This window comes from Hakea prostrata, chromosome 4 (assembly GCF_041222555.1).
Source record: "Hakea prostrata isolate BN-2017 chromosome 4, UWA_Hpros_2, whole genome shotgun sequence".
In the NCBI taxonomy this organism is placed as follows: Eukaryota; Viridiplantae; Streptophyta; class Magnoliopsida; order Proteales; family Proteaceae; genus Hakea; species Hakea prostrata.
This window is the reverse complement of record NC_142603.1, coordinates 35,064,999-35,085,082: the sequence shown is the minus strand read 5'-3', so window position 1 is coordinate 35,085,082 and position 20,084 is coordinate 35,064,999. Positions and strand designations below refer to the sequence as shown.

General features: G+C 39.7%; 1 protein-coding gene across 6 annotated transcripts in view; it reads right to left on the bottom strand.

Annotated features, from left to right (window-relative positions):
• Positions 1–18,431: 18,431 nt before the first annotated feature.
• LOC149018734 (GTP-binding protein) overlaps positions 18,432–20,084 on the bottom strand; it is a 41,062-nt gene continuing 39,409 nt past the window's right edge. For 5 of the 6 annotated variants that reach the window (XM_089152892.1, XM_089152894.1, XM_089152893.1 and 2 more), the window contains 2 exons: positions 19,875–20,012; positions 18,432–19,747 (listed from right to left, as the gene is read on the bottom strand). In XM_089152892.1, coding sequence (XP_089009018.1) covers positions 19,445–19,747; positions 19,875–20,012 — 441 coding nt within the window. In that variant the 3' untranslated portion in view covers positions 18,432–19,444. Of the gene's footprint in view, positions 19,752–19,874; positions 20,013–20,084 lie in introns of all 6 variants that reach the window. The other variant, XM_089152896.1, reaches the window with a different exon arrangement.

Here is a 20,084-nt window from a genome sequence, read left to right as displayed (position 1 = left end):
AGCGGCAAGCCTTCTTCGAGGAGTGAGCACGTGGACTTCGATAATGAAGAAGCATTCACACCTTTGAACAAGTCACGATCTGTTATCCTTTTGTAGATCTGAGACACAAGGCTACTGAGGAAGCCTAAAAAATTATATGCTCGCCCTGAGAATAGAGCTGATATGTCCAGTACTATGCCTAATAGCCTATCACAAAGATAAAGGGCATCACACGAATGACTGCCGAATGTTGAAGATTGAGATGGAAAAGCTAATTGTCAGAGGTCACCTCAACCAATTTATAAATAAGACTAATCATTCTAGTGAACGTTCTCCATTGTGGAAATGGAGTAGATCTCGGTAGGAGGGAGGAAATATGCTCAAAGAAAGGAACTGATGTTCGTTTTCGATGAAGAACTCCCCAAGATAAACACCATTCTCGAAAGACCTACACCAGAATCTCTCTGGCAAGTCAAAAGAAACACCCTATTCATGGGGATGGTGAAGGTGTCAAAGAACTCAAGGTTCGTACATTGTGAACCTATCACCTTCTCTGAAAAGGAACTAGTGGATGTCAGTACCCCACACAATGATGCGATCGTCATCAAAGTTTGACTGGCCATTCACATAGTGTATCGAGTGTTAGTGGATATTGGGCTGTCCGAAGATATCATTTCCTTAGAAGCATTCCACCATATTAAGATTCATCAGAAGGCTCTAACACCAAATGGAACCCTCTTGTATGGCTTTGCCCGGACTTCCACAAGTGTAGAAGAAAATATTTAGCTAGACCTTATTGTTGGGACTTATCCTCAGCAAGTAACCTTGCCGACCACTTTTATGGTCGTGTGCAGCTTCTCGGCCTACAATGTAATATTAGGGAGACCAACACTGAGCACCCTGGGGGCCATTGTTTCCCTAAGACACATGATGATGAAGTTCCCAATGGAGAATGGGTTGGAGTATGCAAAATTGACCAAATATAGTATCGGAGTTGCTACCTAAACTTCATCAAGAAGCAGCCACCTATGTCCATCGTTAGAATTTCATCGGATGTTGAGGTTCGGGATGATAGAGACAAGGAAAATATGCAAATGAGCTTGTTGAAAAATTGAAAAAATTGAAGCCTGTTCAATTAAGTTCAGACGAACTGGCGAAAGGGACCATGATTGGGTCCGAATAGAGCGAAGATTTCAAAAAAAGGCTATCAAGTTTCTTGCTAGATAACTCTGATTTATTCGCATGGTCTTCCAAGGACATGCCTAGGATTGATCACCAAGTAGTAGAACATAGCTTGTGGATATGTAAAGATGCCAAGCTAGTTATTCAAAGGAGGAGAAAATTTTCAGTTGAAAAACATCAAGCCATCAAAGTAGAAGTGGGGAAATTGGAGAAATCTGGTTTCATCCATCCTGTAGAGTGTTCGGCCTGGTTGACCAATATCACACCCCACTTGACGGTGTCGGTTCAACCCCGACAACTCGTGGGTGTGATCCACAACCACAAGATTTGGTTGCACTATCAGTAATAGATAAAACACAGTCCCTTAATCGAGAGCAAGAAATAAACAGTTCATCAATTAAACTAATAATAAAGTTCCAAAATCCCAAAATGAATACTAAGGAGTAACTAAATAAGAGTATGTGAACTATCACATCCACCTAGCTAGGATCCGATCCACCTGAATACTTGAGGGAGTGATCCATAGTCACAAGATTAGGTTTACATTCAATCACCAAACCAATCCACACACTAACATAATCCTGAGCAAGAACAATAAAATCCAATAATTAATTTGTAATAAAAGTCAAGAGTAAAAAAAAAAAAAAAAAAAAAACTCAGAGATGCGGAAGCGTAATCAAAACTAATAGAATGTCTATTTAAAAACGGAAAGTCAAACTGGGAAAGAAAGGGGAGTTGAATAATACCAAAGTTTATAACTTATATGTATTCTTAATTAAATGATAAATGTGATATTCTAAAGTCTCGGTCATAAATGTGGGACTAAGCTCTGTATGAATAGTCTAGACATGCACATGAGTCACCGTGCACCTTGTCATTCCAGTAATCTGGTACGTCGTACACATCGGTCTTCGGGGTCTTTGATCTTCATATGATGAGGCATCGTGATTTGTAGAAAAGTCTAGAACAACATTTCCACAAGGGATGAGTTCCAAAGAATTCAGCGAGTAATTCAACAATATGCATATCCACATATTCAAATATTAGAAAGTAAAGTATGATGATATGGTATGTAAGTGCAATGCAATAAAGTAATGCTCCTATACTCTAACCAATGCAAGTCTGTATCTAGGTGGACATGCATTAAGGTAAGCCATCAGCCTCCTTTAGGTAGTCTCACACATACCCCAACAGCTCCAACCAAACTGGGTGTTACGACCGTTGTATAGGGATATCAGTCCTCTCATCGACCATGGCTAGGGTTTAGGGCCACACTCTCTCACCACGACTATTGGCATAAGCACTAGTGCGTGTTAGGGTAATACCTAGCCCAATGTAAGTCATCTACTTAATCACATCGTTCTAGGTTTAGATACCTCCCCTATGGCATCAACCAATTTTGTTCAGTATCCTTCCCTATCTAGTCAACGTATCTTATGGCACCAACCAACTTGGATTATGCCTTCTCTTAAATCCATTGGTCATCCACATATGATTGGGGACGGGGGGAGGGAAGCTCACATGCCCTCTTATGGGTTGGTTACCGGTCTTGAACGCCCATCAGCCCACCCCTACCATATGCAACCCTACAAATGAATGGCCCCCACAGTGCGGCTGTGTCTCCTTACGGGTTGGTTACTAGTCTTGGGCACCCACCAACCCAACATTGCTGCCACAATTCACTCAGCATCAATACCCCCACCGATAGCGTAACGACATGATGGGTGTTACCTAACCATATACAACTAGACATCCTAGATTTGCAACCTAAACTACATGTCCATTCTAAGGTTCGTAGGGCAATGATCATGCCACAACCCTAGGTCAAGTCCATAAATAACGTTGTTATTCTCAAACTCAACCATGTCACATCATAATTCAATGTAGCAAGACTAGAACATGATTGTAACTAATTTTAGAATACAAAGTGAATGAAAGAACTATATAATAGTAGCATATAAGTCATTATGCATGTCACATCCACGCACCTGGTACCCTATCTGGCATACCCGAGTGTGTGATCCATAGCCCCGAATGTGAAATCCCCCGGATTTCTACCCCTTTAACCCGTGGCTTCAAAATCGAGAAAACCGGGCCTCGAGTTGACGGAAAATGTGGGCCATTCAAGTGGAGCTTGAAGGGTTGGAAATGGAACCAAGGTTGGTGGATGACCCTTGTGATGACTCATCAACTCTCCTAAAGTTTAATTGAAGAGAGAAGATTAATCTTGATGGTGTAAAAAGGGTGATCTTGGAACGTCCGTAGATCGACGATGGAGAATCCGATTGATGCAAATAAGGTATCAAATCGAAGATCGTCGAAATACCTTTCCAACAAGCCAAAAATAACCAAAATCGGAGTCCATTTGAGGGGTTAAATTGGGACCGGTTGAACGGCCGGTCGACCGCCCCAACCCCCCAGCCATTTTCCAGCTTCGGGGCAGAATCGGGTTTTTCATGTTTAAAACCCTATTTTGAGTTTCTAACCTCTCATACTCGCATTTTAGCAGGCTAGTACGAAGATGAGGCTAAATGAGGAAGAGAAACCAAGGGAAAGTAAGGTTTCTAACCATCTGGACGCGTGCTAACACCCGGATCATTGCGAAAACGTTAGGAAAGGTAAGAATCATCAAACCCTCTTCTTTAAGCTTAGTTTTTGGAGTAGTTCTTCGCAATAAATGATAGATTTGAGTAGTTGTTGCTTGATAGGTGTTTTGAATGCTTGCAAATAGTTTCGTTTATGTTTCCCTCTGGTTTGTAAGTGATTTGTGCGAGTCGTTGCAAACGATTTTGCATTTTGGCTCTCAGACCCAGCCGAGAGCACTTGCGAGAGCCCAAAATTGGGGCTTTTTGATTAAGATGGAATTAGATCAAATTGAAGGTATACTTAGGATCATATTGCTGCCAATTAGACATTCCCAAAGTTTCGTTTCGATTCGACTTTGAATAGATGATGAAATTTGATTTTTGCCGAAACTAGGTTGAGAAAGGTGGGTTCAAAACTAGTTGGCAAATTAAGCTTTTGTTGGGTGATTTTGGAAACTCTATTAAAACCCAATTGACTTCTAATTTATGTCTACTGATCTTCTTACATGATTAGGTTTATTTTGATTATAATCACCAACTCGTAAGTGTGACTTTGTGTAACTTTGGAGAGCTTATGCTAACTAAAAAGGTGAGGAATATACTCAACCTTATCTTGTATGTTTAATTATGTAATTAAATTTCATTAGTGATAATATTGCCTTGTTTTAATATTTATTATCTTGTGATTATGTGTGGGACTTTGCACGAATGAAAGGTAAGCAAGTATATTTGCTTCTATTTTCAATATTCTTTGAAAACAATATGAGAATGTATGGGATGGATGAGACTGAATGGATTGAGTGTTTCTTTTACTTTCAAATTCTAAATCATTGATATGAAGATATATGGATGATGTTGAATTAAATTACTCTTTTTATTTTATGTTTCAAACTAGGGTTGTGGGTTCGCCCATTACCCTAGTGAACTTACATGAGTATGCATCTAGACTTAAGTACATGAATGCTAAGTGTCTAGAAGTGTTTGGCTAGGTAACCTCATGAGTACTACTACCCTTCCGGCAGGGGTATTGAAGCCGGTTAACCCGTGATGTTAGTGGCTGGGTCCTGAGCGTCAAGTAGGCCCATTATCATCATAGAGAGGTAGGGTTGCATATAATAGATAAGGGCTCCTGGGCGCTCAAGACCGGTGAAATGATCCGTGAGAAGACATGGAGAGCATCATGTCCATTATATGTGGACGATCACTGGGTTAAGGAATGGGATCCAACAGATGCCTCCCGTTGAGGATTCCATTTATAGGTGGAAAGGTATTGAACCAAAAGGGCACTAGGCATGAGGGGAGATATCCGGACCATATGTAGTACGAGACTGTATGACTTTGCACTGGGCTAAGGTTATCCTTGACATGCGCCAATCTCATACCAAACGGTGATGTGAGAGAGTGGTGACCTATACCCCAACCATGGCTTGACAGGACTTTACCCAACAACCGCGGAAAACCCAATAGACGTCTCTTGTTGAGGGAGAGTGACTGAGACCGCCCAAAGGAGATTGGTCTACAAACTTAATGCTTGTCTACCATAGAGACCTCATGATATAGTTAGGAGCATAATATCATAATCATCATCATATCACTATCATTAATTACATTATCGATACTCAAGCTATATGTGTGATGTGGAATCTTGTGTACGAATGCATGATATGATGTGGAATCTTGTGGACGAATGTATGATAAGATGTTGAGTTGACCTCACTGAGTTCTGTTGAACTCATTCCTTTTTATATGTCTATGTCTATTAGAATATTCTGCAGGTTATGAGGACTCCTTCCAAGTGGAGGATTCGTTGTCGGCAAGCTTTCTTGAAGAAGTGACTGAAGAAGATGTAGACATGTATGGAGCTTCATGCCTATGCAAAGACTATTCTTATGAGGTTGGATTCCATTAGGGAATCAGTTTAGTTTAATTTCCGCTACAACAAACTATGTTTCATTCAAACTCTGATGTCCATTTTGATTAACTTTAGATATATGGATGACTGTAACCTTTTGATCAATCAAGTTTGATAACTTTATACTTGAACTTGATTTATTCTTGTCCTTTTAATTATGCTATATCTTGCGTTGTATGGAATTGTCAATGAACCTAGGTCCTGCGGTGTATCACCCTCACGGGTATTCGGGTATGGCCGGATCTGGCTGGGTGGGGTGTGACACCGAAGATCAGTATCGAGGAAATCAACCTCCCACATTCACAATAATATAATCAAGAATAAAACTAAATCAATGTTATACTATATTAACTGAAAGATCAAGATACATGTATAATCAGAGTGCGGAAAAAGAATGATACCAATATAATAATCAAATGTAGAGTGTAGCGGAAAAATCACTTTATAGTACAGCGGAATTGTAGATCGAAAGTAAAAAGAAATATTACAACCGATTTCCATAAAAGAAATAGAAAGAAGTAATCAAAACTAAACTAATGTCTCTTCAAACCTATAGAGAACAATTATAAAAGTATAAGTCTCAGTATCTAGATAACGCTGAACTAGCATATGGGTTCTACTAATCCTGGTACGATACATTGTCACCGTGAAATTCTTCACCTCTTTTCAACTCTTGAAATGTCTTTTCACAAGCGTAAGTCCATACAAACTTCTCTTCATTTCTAGTTAGCTTAGTCATTGGGGCAGCCAACCTAGAAAAGTTCTCAATAAACCTTATGTAGTATCCCGCCATTCCTAGAAAACTTCTTATTTCTATCATAGTCTTCAGTCTTTCCCAATTGGCAACTGCTTGTACATTTTTGGGGTCTACACGAATACTTTCGGCTAAAACCACATGGCTTAGAAATACTACCCTTGAGAGCCAAAAATCACACTTGCTAAACTTAGCATAAAGCTTCTTTTCTCCTAGTCTTTGCAAAGTGAAATTTAGATGTTTCACATGCTTTTCTTCACTCTTCGAGTAAATCAAGATGTCGTCGATGAAGACTATCACAAACTTGTCAAGCACATCATGAAATACTCGGTTCATGAGGTCCATGAACACAACGAGGGCATTAGTCAAATCGAAAGGCACAACTCTAAACTCATAGTGACCATATCTTGTTCTAAAAGCTGTCTTGAAAATATCACTTGACCACTCTGTCAAATAAAACATCTTAACATGTTATTCCAAGTATTATGCACATGCTAGTATGTTCAATTTGCATTTTCCCCAAAATCGAAAATTTTCAAAAAATTACGAAAATGCCCTTCTTGCTGAATTCTTCGTAATAACACTGACAATTGATGTCCTTTGTCTTTTCCACAGACATTCACACTATGCAGGGACGAGGACGAGGTCGAGGATGAGGTTGCCTAGTGGATGCCAGGAGAGGTAGGGGTCAGGTTCCAGCTCAGCCACGAGCGGAGGTTCTACGACTTGATCAATTCGACACGCTGCAGGCAGAGTTCCTGTACGAGGGGTACTTTGAGTATTGTCGCATCGAGTTCGGTCGACTACTTCACCTACCGCAGCTCAAGGTATTTAGGATCAGGCAGAGGTTTGACACTATGCAGTGGACTCATCTCTTCACGGCTGACTTGCCCGTGTATCCCGAGCTAGTGAGGTTGTTCTTTAGCAACCTCTCATCTACTAAGGACCCCAGAGGTCAGGGTCATCCTTTTCGACTGATCATCGAGAGCTAGGTTCGGAAGACACAAATTAGGTTTTCCATAAGGACGTTGGCTCAGATTCTCTAGGTGCCTTATTATCCACGCGAGTGTAGGTGGATACCTATAGGAGTTGAGGTGGACAGCTACCTATTACCATATGAGCTTCACGAGATATGTTCCACTCTTTGGAAGAAAATTGGTGCTAAAGTCGACGGAATAGTGGACAGATGACGGATTCGGCTAGAGTTATCGGTCACATTGTGGGCCGAAACATCATGCCGAAGGCTGGACATCATCATCGGGTCACAGTGATGGAGGCCCTAGTCATCTACCGAATTTACATGGGATTTCAGATCGACTTGTCCTACATCATCCAAAACGTCATGATAGATCTGGTAGCGCATCCGAGTACAAGGAACCTTTGTTTTGGACGATCACTGACATTGGTCTTCCGACACTTTGGGGTGAGGCTAGAGGACACACATGTGGTCACTGGAGCTCTGGAATATGTTATTAGGACGAGGACTATTTGACATATGCAGCTCACCTAGACTGAGAGATCTAAGGGTGAGGATGTTGATGACTCAGAGGAGGAGGGTGACGAGTCAGATGGTGGTGGAGAGGATGTGGGTTCAGATAGTGATGATCAGGCCGGAGATGATATTGAGATGCACGAAGCTGATCCGGAGCATCACGAGATTCCCACATCATTGCATTTTGAGATTGGAGGTCCATCACACATAGTTCCAGAGACTTCGGATCTGAGTTCACAGATAAGATCCATGATTTCCATGCTGGAGAGGACGAAGGTCAGATAGGAGCAGATGTACAGTACGATGGAGTCGAGGCAGGAGCATATAGAATTGAGACAGGAGCGGATAGAGTCTCAGCTCACTCAAATTGCCGAGGACGTCAGAGTACTTAGAGATCAAAGACGATCACCTAGATAGATTGTACTTAGGATTTTTCCTTTTATGCTTTATCAGATGTACTCATTGTAAAAAATTCTTAAAAGTAATGAAGTTCACTTTGTTTCACTTTATTATTGTGTATTTATGCACTTTCCTTTTATTGCATTAAGTGATGTTTGTTAAATCATAATTATTGTGTATTATTCAAATAACAAATTATGTTTCATTAATTAAGTTTCTAGTCCAAGTGTTCTATTATTCACTTCTAAGAATAATTATCTCATATTTTGATCTATGACTCAGGAATGTTTCATCATTGCTTTTTGTGGTTAGAATTTCCTTGAACTTTGGGCTTTGATACCACTCTATCACATCCACCCAGCCGGTACCCTACCTGGCATACCCGAGTGTGTGATCCACAGCCTTGAAGAACAAGTATCAAGGAAATCATCCTCCCACATACACAATAACATAATCACGAACAAGATATAATCAATGTGTAATAATATAAACAAGAGATCAAGATATGAAGAGAGAATGCCAATATAATTAGATTGCGAAAATAATTATACCAATGTATAATAATCAAAATGTAGAGTGGGCAGAAAATCACTCCATATAATACAACTTAATGTAGTTTGAAATCTAAAAAGGAAAGATTACAACTGATTCTCAAAAGAAAGGAAAGAAAAGAAGTAATCAAACTAAGCTAAGTTCTCTTCGGTCTTATAAAGTATGTCTTCATAAACATAAACAAAAGAAACTAAACAGAACCGCTTCCATTCCAAAGTAGGGCTAATCTTGGTAAGCATCATAATCATTTGAGGGATCTTCAATGTAATCTTCGTAACCGCTAGCACCTTGAGTGAAGTGTGCTTCATCGGTTTGCGCCTCGTAGTACTGGCCTTCATATTCTTCAGTACCTACAGGATAATCTAACAAAGATATTTGCACAAAAAGGAGTGAGTTCGAAAGAACTCAGCAAGACAAGTTATTCCATAATGACGTAAATAACATGATAGCAAAACATAGTAGATGCAATATGATATAAGACAATGCATGAATGAATCTCACTCTATGTATGCTGGTCTCTATAGGCAGACATGCTTTAAGTCATAGTACTATACTTCTTTGGGAAGGTCTCAAATCACTCATTATCGGTTGGTAATGGGTCCTGCATCCCTTGGGACATTCCATGGCTGGGGTTTAGGTCACCGCTCTCTCACATTACCATTGGTCTAAGTATTGGCGCATGTTAAGGTAAAGCCTAGCCAAATGCAAGTCATTTACTTGGTTATATTAAGTCAGAATCAGATAAGTCCATTCCTCGCCCGGGCGATCCTTTCCAGTATCCTTCTCACTAAAGTCAGCATAATCCCGGACTACGGACTCATCAACCCTATTGGTCATCCACAATTAATAGACGGGAAGCTCTCACGTCCCCTCATGGATATAACTCACTAGTCTCTAGCGCCCATGAGCCCAGGTCTACTATTTGCAACCCTACCAATGAATGGTCCCCACAATGTGATTCATGTCCCCTCACGAATATAACTCACTGGTCTTGAGCGCCCATGAATCCCCATTGCTACAATGGGTTACTCGGTCTCAATACCCTTCTGAATCGGGTTTGATATAACGGGGACATCCTAGCCAAACACTGCTAGACAAGCCCTAGGTATGACATACAATAATCCGAGAAAGCGTCAAAGGGCACCATCGAAAATATCCCATACTATCCCATTGATGTCCAAGGACATAAATGTCAAAAGGACACTCCCCAATCCCAAATCATACATAATCAACCACATTCCCAATTTAGTCACAACATACACAAGCGATATCTCATCACATAGAAAGATACATATAAACATGATCAATTGCATATGTAAATGACTAGGATAAGTAATCATACATGATTCAAGTAACGAAGAAATACATGAATGAGGTACTAATGTACTTGAAGTACTTACAGTAGTAGCATCACACTAAAAAGTATAAGAATGGCAGTGAATCTATGAAATTCCCAAAATAGAAACTAAGATTCACGCAATCTATGTTAATATGGAAACAACTGTCTTTACCTTAAATAGCTTCGATGAATATCCAAAGATCAAAGAGAATGATTCCAAACTTAGCAAATAAACCCTAAACAAGCGTAGATACAACATTAGGAAAGAGGCCTAGAAGATCAGAGGTCAAACAAATCAAATCGGACGAAGAATGCAACTACTGTCAGCCTTGGTCGATTGGGTGGTAGCTTGGCCCAATCGATCAAGCAATCAACCACCTGAACAGTATGCAGCAGAAATTTGATATTTTATCCGAAACTCATTCTACAAGATTCGAAACACTAGGAAACTTGGAGGAAACCTCTAAAATAGTAATCTAATACTAAAATAGCATAGATTAGACACTAACAATGATAAAAAGCAATACTTACTAATTTGGAAACATGACTTTCTAATTCGGTAAAAATCATAATTTTTTATGAAAACATGCTATGAACTCAAGAAAATAACTAGAGATGATAAGATTTCATTCTAGTAGATCATAAGAGTAGATCATTCATGAAACTAATCATGCAAAACAAATCTAACATGCTAGAGAAATCAAATCAAAAGAATGATCATGGCTTCATGACGAAATCACAAGGATCATGATTAAGATCAATATGGAGATCATAGTACCATAAGAATAAATGGAGATTGTAGAAGAGATGATTGCAAGGATGCATTATCTTCTTCGTAATCTCAATACTGAGAATAGATCATAGTAAAAGTAGATCAATATCATACAAGAGAAGATTACTAACCTTTGATTGAAGAACAAGAGATGAAGAACTTGAGATCTTGCAAGAGTTCTTCACAAATACCAAGGAGAGGCTTTGAGAGAGGCTTCCCACGTTCTATGAGGGTTTTGGAAACAAAGGAGGCTAAGAAACACGTACTTCTATTATATAGAGCACCACAAACCTAACAAAGGATCTTTGGCAGATTTTGTCCTTGTTGGTCAATTGGTTGGTCGATTGGCCCAATCGACCACCCAGTCGATCAAGCAAGACAACAAGGCCAAAACAGGTAAATGAAGGTCTAAATCAAATCAAAATCCAATGAGCTTCTCCCAACACAACATATGACTTACCTAGTATAGAGGAATGCCTTCAAATCATATCCAACTACACTTTAAGTCCAACAACTAGTCTCATCCTCATCAAGGTGCAGTTTCATTTCTAATTCTGTCAAAGCTTCCAAGTATGGAACACCATCATCAACTTCCATGGGTTTTGGGTCAAACACCATGTCTTCCTTTGAGATGGCCCATAGTTGGCTACTTCCCTTACTTCGGGTCTTTGGACCTACAAACAATAGGGTTTTCGGGTCAAGGCTAGGGCTGGGTTTCACAGTCACATTGGAGGAAGAGCTCTGGCTTATAAAATTCTGAGGCAAGGATTTTATTGGCCGCGAATGCAACGCGATGCAATGGAGTATGCGAATCAATGTCATTAGTGCCAAATTCATGCTCCTATCCAAAAACAACCAGCTGATCAGTTCTCAATCCAGTGCCATTTTCTATGTGGGGAATGGATATCCCCGGACCATTCCCAGTAGCCTCAGGAGGAAGGAAGTTTATCGTAGCGGTGATTGATTATTTTACCAAATGAGTGGAAGCAGAGGCCTTTAACGACCATTAAAACAATCAGATGGGGAAGTTCTTTCGGAATAGGGTGATAAATAGGTTTGGTCTACCAAAAGTTCTACTAACAGATCACGGCAAGCAATTTGATAATGAAAGATTCAAGGAGTTTTGCGCACATTATCACGTAGAATACAAAAAACTCTTATGTTGCTTATCCACAATGCAATGGACAAATTGAGATAATGAATAGAACACCTAGTGGAATTAAACAACAGTTGGATGAAGAGAATACTCAATGGGTGGAAGAATTGCCACATGTACCTTGGGCTTACAGAACTACTGCACGAACTACTACATGCGAGACCCCATTTAAATTAACATATGGATCTGAGGCCTTAGCCCAAGTGGAGGTGGTAGCAGGATCGGAGAGATCATAGGAGTTTGATCCAGTGATGAATGAGGAAGGGATAAAAGCGAACCTGGAATTCATTGACGAGGTAAGAGAGAATGCGTTGTATAGAAATATAGCGTACCAATGAAGAATAGTAGCCTACTACAATGCAAGGATTAGACCCAAATCTTTCAGAGTTAGAGGTTTGGTCCAGAAAAGAAAAAAAAAAGTTAGCTTCAGATCCAAGGAATTGAGGAAAATTGTTAACGAACTAGGAAGGACCCCACGTAGTAGTCACAATCATTAGTTGAAACACTTATTGGCTTAGAGACCTACACGAAAATTGATTGAGGCGACCTTGGAATGTTATTCACTTCAAGAAATTATCAATAATGTACTCAAAAGTCATTTGGAAGTTAATGGGGATCTTGTACTTAAATTTCTCAACATTCATAATGAAATTTAGAACAAGGCTCTTCACTAGCCATTTTCTCAACAAAGTCCTTCATCAGGAATTTTCTTATAAAGGCTCTTAGTCATCCATTTTTTCAAAAGGCTTCTCTCTAGCCACGGAGGCTCTTGATCAACCATTTTTAATAAAGGCAATACACCACTAAGACTTCTCACAAGTCACTCAGACTTTTCATAAGTCGCTAAGGCATCTACTTAGCCATTTTCATCAAGGTTTTCTAGTCAAGTATCTGCAAGAGTTCCTAACTAGGCCAGCGGTTCCCATCAAATAGCCTGGTCAACTCATCAGAAAGAAATGCAAATATTCGAAAGAATTTTTTTTTTTGTATAGATGGTCATACAACTTCTTCAAGGGGGTATAATATGTGTGAACAACTGATGAATGAACAAATGATGTGTTGCATTCCCATCTCGACAAATTCAAAGTGACAACAAGTGATCAAATCAGCAAAAAGAGAGGGAAAAAAATGTTTGAATTTTAGGGTTACGCATCATCTCCACCGTCTTCAGCATCATCCTCTTTAACAGATTCATAACTTCCAGAACTAGAACTTCCATCTTCAGAGTTCCCATCTTTAGGCTTGTCATCATAACATTTTTCTTATCCTTATTCTTCCCCTCTTCAGTCTCCTCCTCCCTAGACTCCTCTTCCTCTAAACCACTCTCATAATTATTTTCACTTTTAGTCTCTTCTGAGGAATCGTCATCTTCCGGATGACGAATCCCACGAATGCTGAAGAAAGCCCAAGTAGGAAGGAATTGAGAAGCAACTATCTTGAAGTTGAAACTAGGTTGAACTCTGAGCACTTCGCCCCATAGGCCCATACTTCATCACAACAAGTCTTGAGCATATTCCTACAGAAACCCATAAAAGCAAGATTCTCCTTGGCTTGTTCAATGGCCTCACCTATAGCTTTAACAGAATTCTCATAATCATTCTGCAATTTGTTTCTTCTCTTCTTCAAATTTGGTTTTTTCTTCTTCAACAACAACTTTCTCTTGAAAGGCAGTATCCAAAGTGGTATGCAGGCTGTTTCTTTCAATCTCCAACTCAGCTTTCTATTGAGTGGGGGAATCTAGAACCTCTTGCATCTGTTTGTTTCCTCTTTCCAGGTTGAAGTTCTCATTCTCAACCTCACAATCTGTTCAACAATTCATTCCGTTTAGCTTCGAAGCCTCTGGACCATGTCATGGCTTGACTTAGCTTCTAACGAAGTTCATCTATATCTCAATTGGCATGTTTGGCTCTCTCCAAAGCATCAGTTTTCAATGCCTCCAGTTGGTTCATTTCTTCTTTTTGTTTATGGAGAGAAGATTTCAGACCAATGCTTTCTTCCTACAATGCATGACAATGATTAGAACATAAATTAAAATCATCTTGCAAACCATCAATCTTAGAGTTTAACTCTTTCTCCTTGGCTTTTGCAGTCTTCAATCTTCTTTGAGAGATACCTATACTAATTTTGAGATTTTGTACCTCGTTAACCAGTTCAAAATTTCTTTTGAAAAGTTCCTGGTTTTCAATAGAAAGAGTTCTTTCCCTCTCCAACACTTCAGAAAAAGCATTGAAGGCAGCACCAAAACATCTGTAGAAGGGAATAAACAAGTTCAGGAAGTTGATCAAGATCTAATTTAGAAAATTGATCATGCAATTGGAAGGAACAACATAAAATCTTACCCCCATTCATGAGAGTAAAGTCTGGAATTAGTCATGCAAGCAGTCTCTCTTTTGTCTTGAGAGATTCTGCCCTTAGTGCCCCACTCGCAAGCAACTTCCCAATTCCAGTAGGCAGTGTGATTTTCTCTTAAATTCCAGTGGTCCCCAGAGTCAGCAACACTATGACTATCTTCAACATGAAAAGGATTAACAACATGTTCAAGAGCAGCACTAGCAATTTCTTGGTCGTGAAGGACTAAAGCGGCATCATTAGAGGCAACCCAATGGTCAGCCACTTCAGCCGCTACATTTTCTTGATCTCCAACCTCAGCTTGAACCTAGACAAAAGGAGGGACATCAGTAGGTGGATCCTCATAAGCAATGGGCACTTCTCTTTGATCCTCACCTTCAAAGAGTTGATCAGCAATTTGTTGATGACTTCACCTTCAAGATGAGCAGCGAACTCCTCAGCCACCTGTCTGATATGATCAATCAAACCAATATGAGGACCCTCACCTCTTGTGTCTTGATCTAGAAGTCTCTCCGGAGAAGTGTGAGGTTCTCTAATGACCTCATTAAAAATTGGCAAGACAGAAATGTTAGTATTTTCAAAAAAACTCTAAGGAACGAACAACTGAGACAATTTCTCTACTGGGAGAAGGATGAACTGATGAAGATAAGGCAAAGACGTTAATTCCAGAGGGCTGGACAGGAGTAGCTGCCCCCTTTGTGTTCCTCTTATCCCCAAGATTCTCCTTAGGAGCAGGATATTTGGTCCACGTCTTCTTACTTTTCTTTGGAATGACCAATTCTTAACCTGAGGATGACCCCATGGAATGGAGCCCTCTTCTCTACATCTGAATCCTGCTGGAAGATTTATGGGCAATATTTCCGTTAATCCTCACACCAGTGATTTCGATGTCATCACCCTCTTCCACATTTCCGCTCTTTCTTTTTCTATTCACACCACTCTCCTCGTCATCAGCACATTTCTCTACTTTCTTTGACTTCTTCTCTTCAGATTCTTTTTGCTTTTCAATTTTTTTTCTTTCCTTTGTTGTCATCACATCCCTCATCAAAGCCATTTCTGCTCTAATTAGATTCCCTATCTCCTTCACTTGGTCCTTTCTTCTATTGAACTTGACACGAGCTACTTGAAGGTTTCTTTCTTTTCTCTTCTCTCCAAGTGCAGCTTTAGCTTCTTTCTCAACATGGACATCTTGTTAGATGTCAAAAATACTGGGAGCGTTCCAGGTCTCAACTCCTTAACAGAATGTGGGAATCAGTCTAAAGAAGTCATGAAGGATGGCAAAAAAGAAAAAATGATGCAAAAAACAAAGAAGGCATACCTAGAAGAAGGCCATAACGAGCCAATCCTTCATCTGTCTTGAATTCATTAACATCAATCTGCTTCCCAAAAGGAAACAGGTCCCATGTCTCTTGATCATAATTGTCTAAGTGTGGTCTTTGATTAAAAGGGGGCCAAAGACTCAGTTGAGTGAAAACCCAACTGAGAGCGATAATTGGGAAGACGGCTACCACAAAAGAAATATTTCTCCCTCCAACCTTTGTTATCATGGGAAATAGACATGTTGACAGAGATGGAATGCCCATCAAGCTCAGTGCTTATGCTGGTTCCCTTGGAGAAATGCAAAAAACCATGCTAGCTAGAAACTTTCAAATTATAATAATTCCGAAAAAGATTGACAGAGGGATTACGTCCCAATCGCTGAACAAATGCCCAAAAACAATTGATAAGTCTCCAACTGTTTGGAGTCAGTTGGCATGGGCAGATTTGGCAGTAATCAAGAATGAAGTGAGCCCAAGGATTTAAGGGGATCCAAAATCCAGCCTCTAGAGATTTAATATAAATGGCAATCACACTAGGATCAGTGAGAAAGGCATGGTCAGAAGGTTCAAGAGCCCAAACTTTGTACTTAGGAGAAAAACGATAATCTCAATGATAAGAGGTTAGTTTTGCTTTCTTGATCTTCTCAGGGAACCATTCAGGACCAGCAGTCTTGGGATTTTTCTTCTCCTTAGTAGTTAGTGTCTACAGGCCTATAGGGTTTGATGACTTCGTTGTGAGCATAAGGAACAAGGTCCAAATCAGAATTGGGGGCTCTACTGGCTCTAGTAGAGGAAGGATCAATAGGGGACTTTCCTGAAACAAGATTTGTAGAAACTTCAACTCTAGGGACAGAGTAGGGGTTGGTAGGATTATTGGTTAGGTACATGAAGGCTAAAGTAAAAAAGGAAGGCAAGAGTGGAAAGAGAAAGATGAAAGAGGTTCACAAAGTTCTTGCACAGTAACAGTACTTGCAAACAAAGTTTAGAGTTTAAAAAGGCAAAACAGAGATGAGGATGAAGAAGAAAAGATTTAACTGAGAGGAAGTAAATAAAGGAAGTAAAATGATGCAAATGAAAACTCTTTGAATTCGGAGGGAAGATATACGATGCTTTGAATCAATGGATGTGACTAAACTGAATCGACACTTGAGAAAGAAAGGCCGAATCATCCACATTTTGGAGGGAAATAATTGAACACGTGGAAAGAACATATTAGTCAAGAAAAATGGTATAGAGCTGTACTTTGGAGGATCAACCATATTGGATAAAGTGAGTCTTAGCATTTATGAGGGGAATGCCAAAGGCTAACAAGACGAAGCTTTCATTATACTTTTGAAATGATTATGGGCCTGAGCGTTACTTTTGAAATGATTATGGGGACTAAGCATTTTCTCAAGGTAAGAAGATCCAGTTCCAGAGAGACTCGAATCAAGATGTGACTCATAAATAATTTCTCGAAGATTCTCAAACGTTGGTGAATTTGAATTTGACCACGTGGATAGTGAAACTCAAAGATGAAGTTTGAGTCAGACAAATAATTCTAGAAAGAAAGGACGACCCTAATGAATCCAATGCTCATTGATGATTTCTCCTAGTCAGAGAAGAATTCAACGTCAACTGATGAACTTTGCTGATCAAAAGGATGCTCTGATGAACTCTTCCGAATAAAAATGAGCTTAGGAATCCCTGATGAAACTTTTTTAGTCAAAGGAGAAATAAATTCTTATGGCTGGAGATGAACTCAAGTACTGATGAATTATCATTAATGAAGAATAGACTCGAACAAATCAGACAAAAATGATCATGCTGATCAAGACCAAAGTCTAAACCTACTAACTAGAATCTCAGCCAAGGTCAACCTGGTTAGCAGGTTGGGGGCTCGTGTTATGGATAAACCATCAATCACCAGTTTATGTCAGACCAACTGGCAATCCAAACATGATATGAAGCTGGACCATGAACCATGTGGAAATCTAATCATAACCATTGATTTTGAGACACTCAACCAACGGTCCAAATTAGGCCTGCTCAGTGAGGAAAGCTTATCAATAGGAGGGAAAACACAGACTGGAAGGTAGGACATTTCACTCTCTGGCAACCTGCAATTTCCCGCTCTTATGCATTTGAAAACTTAGAGTTCTCTCGAGCTCTAGAACCACCACATTCAATCTTTACTGAATTAATCGTCGGAGACGGACTGCCTATTTCAGCGATCGGCTCTATTTCTAACAATTTCTCCCAGTGATCTTGCAAGTAAACGAAGCTCAGACTAGATCAAACCAGATTTGTATTTTTTTGGTGTAAACCACGGTCTGCAACTTCGGCAATTGACACCAACATCTTGAATACGAAGCCAATGGCAATCTGAGTTAGAATTCGCCAGGCACAAGCGATGTACTTGACACGCATCAGACATGAGCTGACACAGAGAATGCTGCTCAAATGGTCAACAAGAATTACTGTACTCCAATGTGTAAGACAGTGACTAAGTATGTGTGATATTTTGTAGATTGTACCTTTGTACATCATGCGCATGAGATCAACTTCTGCGCAAATTTTAAAGCTGAGTTTATTCAACACACATAGGAAATTCATCTTCATCCTTCCTGTCAGCTAAGCCTTTCTGACATTTGTCAGGAAAGACGCTAATGGTATGAAGTACTCTAGATTGTAACCCTTGTATTCTCTTAGTGATAAATACAGCTGATTGTAAAATCACCAGGTCCAAGATAGAAGAGAAGACATCCATCCAATAAGGAAGTCGATAGGTAGCAGTCAGCTGTGTGAATCGCAGCAATTAGATAATGGAACAACCATACACTAAGGAACCTAATACGCCGATACAATTGTAGTAATGAGAGAAATTTATTTGGTATTATTGGATGTATCTTTAGGTTGAAAAATGCTTGTATTCTCTTAGTGATAAATAAAGCTACCTTTTCCCAAATGAAAAAAAAAATTCAATTATGCGGAGGATCAATACCAAAAAGTCAGAGGCAAAATTGACCAAACAATCATTTCTCTGTTGATGTTTTCTCTACCTTTTCTATGTTAATATAAGTTTTCGGTTCTACATGCACACATACAATCGAAATTAGCAAAGCAAATAATAGAAAGAAGAAAAAAAATCCAAGTCAATTTATCCACGTTTTTTAACCTAATTGCCCAGTTTTCTAAACCTGAATGCACTGGAGGAAATCTGCATTACATTTTTGCAGTCAGCTCTCTTTATGGTCAGCTGAGAGATGCAACCCGGAAATGGTGGTGCACTTAGACCCCAAGTTGTTGCTACAACTCTTTCACCCCAACACAGCCAGCTTTATTTCCATATATAGCTCAATTTGATTTGAGCTTAATGAAAGATCAGATAGAACCTCTGGATTAACCAGATGAAATTTATTAACCATCTCAACTTATGGCACCCTTGTACTTCAGCATTCCCATGTGTTTTAAGTAGTTAGAACTTTCCAAACCGTTGACTTCTCTTCCAATTACGGAGCTCTTCTCCACCACATGGTTTAGTTTAGCCTACCTGAACAATAATTCTGGGGGCTGGTCTAGCTCCAATGTGGCAGGGACAGTGCCGGTCAATCAGCATACTCAAAATGGCCATATACAACTTCTTCCTAGCATAGATAAAGCGGTCATATTTTGTCAAGCTGTGATAGACCTCTTATCAGACAGTTTTCTGTTGGTCATCCTCCCAGTAGATTGGCTTTTGTTACCACCACAGTTTCGTACTTTCTTTGGGATAGCTCGCTGCATGATCCTGATGGGTATCCCACCCATGTCAAAATCTTCCTTCAAAGACTTGATTAAGAATCTCTTATCTGTATCTGCAAGCAGTGTCTTTCCACTCAAGAAGGCCAGAAAGGTAGGTGGGCGTGCCTTCACTTGAGTGAAATACTTGATCTTGGGCTGTGCAGCTTGATCTTTCCATGAATGCCGTCTCATAACCTGCCTTAACCAAAAGGATCTGTCAAAACTATTATATGTTGTGCACCTAAATGGCATATACATTGCCCGGATATACTTGAACAGAGAAATCACAATATAAAAATATTACACCGCCTTCCAAACTTACCTTATGCAGCCAACGGTTAAGACAAGCCGTTGAGAGTCTTAAGCACCATTTTTCATAAGTACTAACAACCTGATGCATGACAGCCATACGACCCCTTCCTTCCAGGGCTGAAACAAAGACAACAGGTATACCAGTCACCTGCCAAAAAAATTAGTCAGTGATTCAGAGTCAAGGCTAACTTGCTTAGCTTCAATAAAAGCAAGCTGGTTA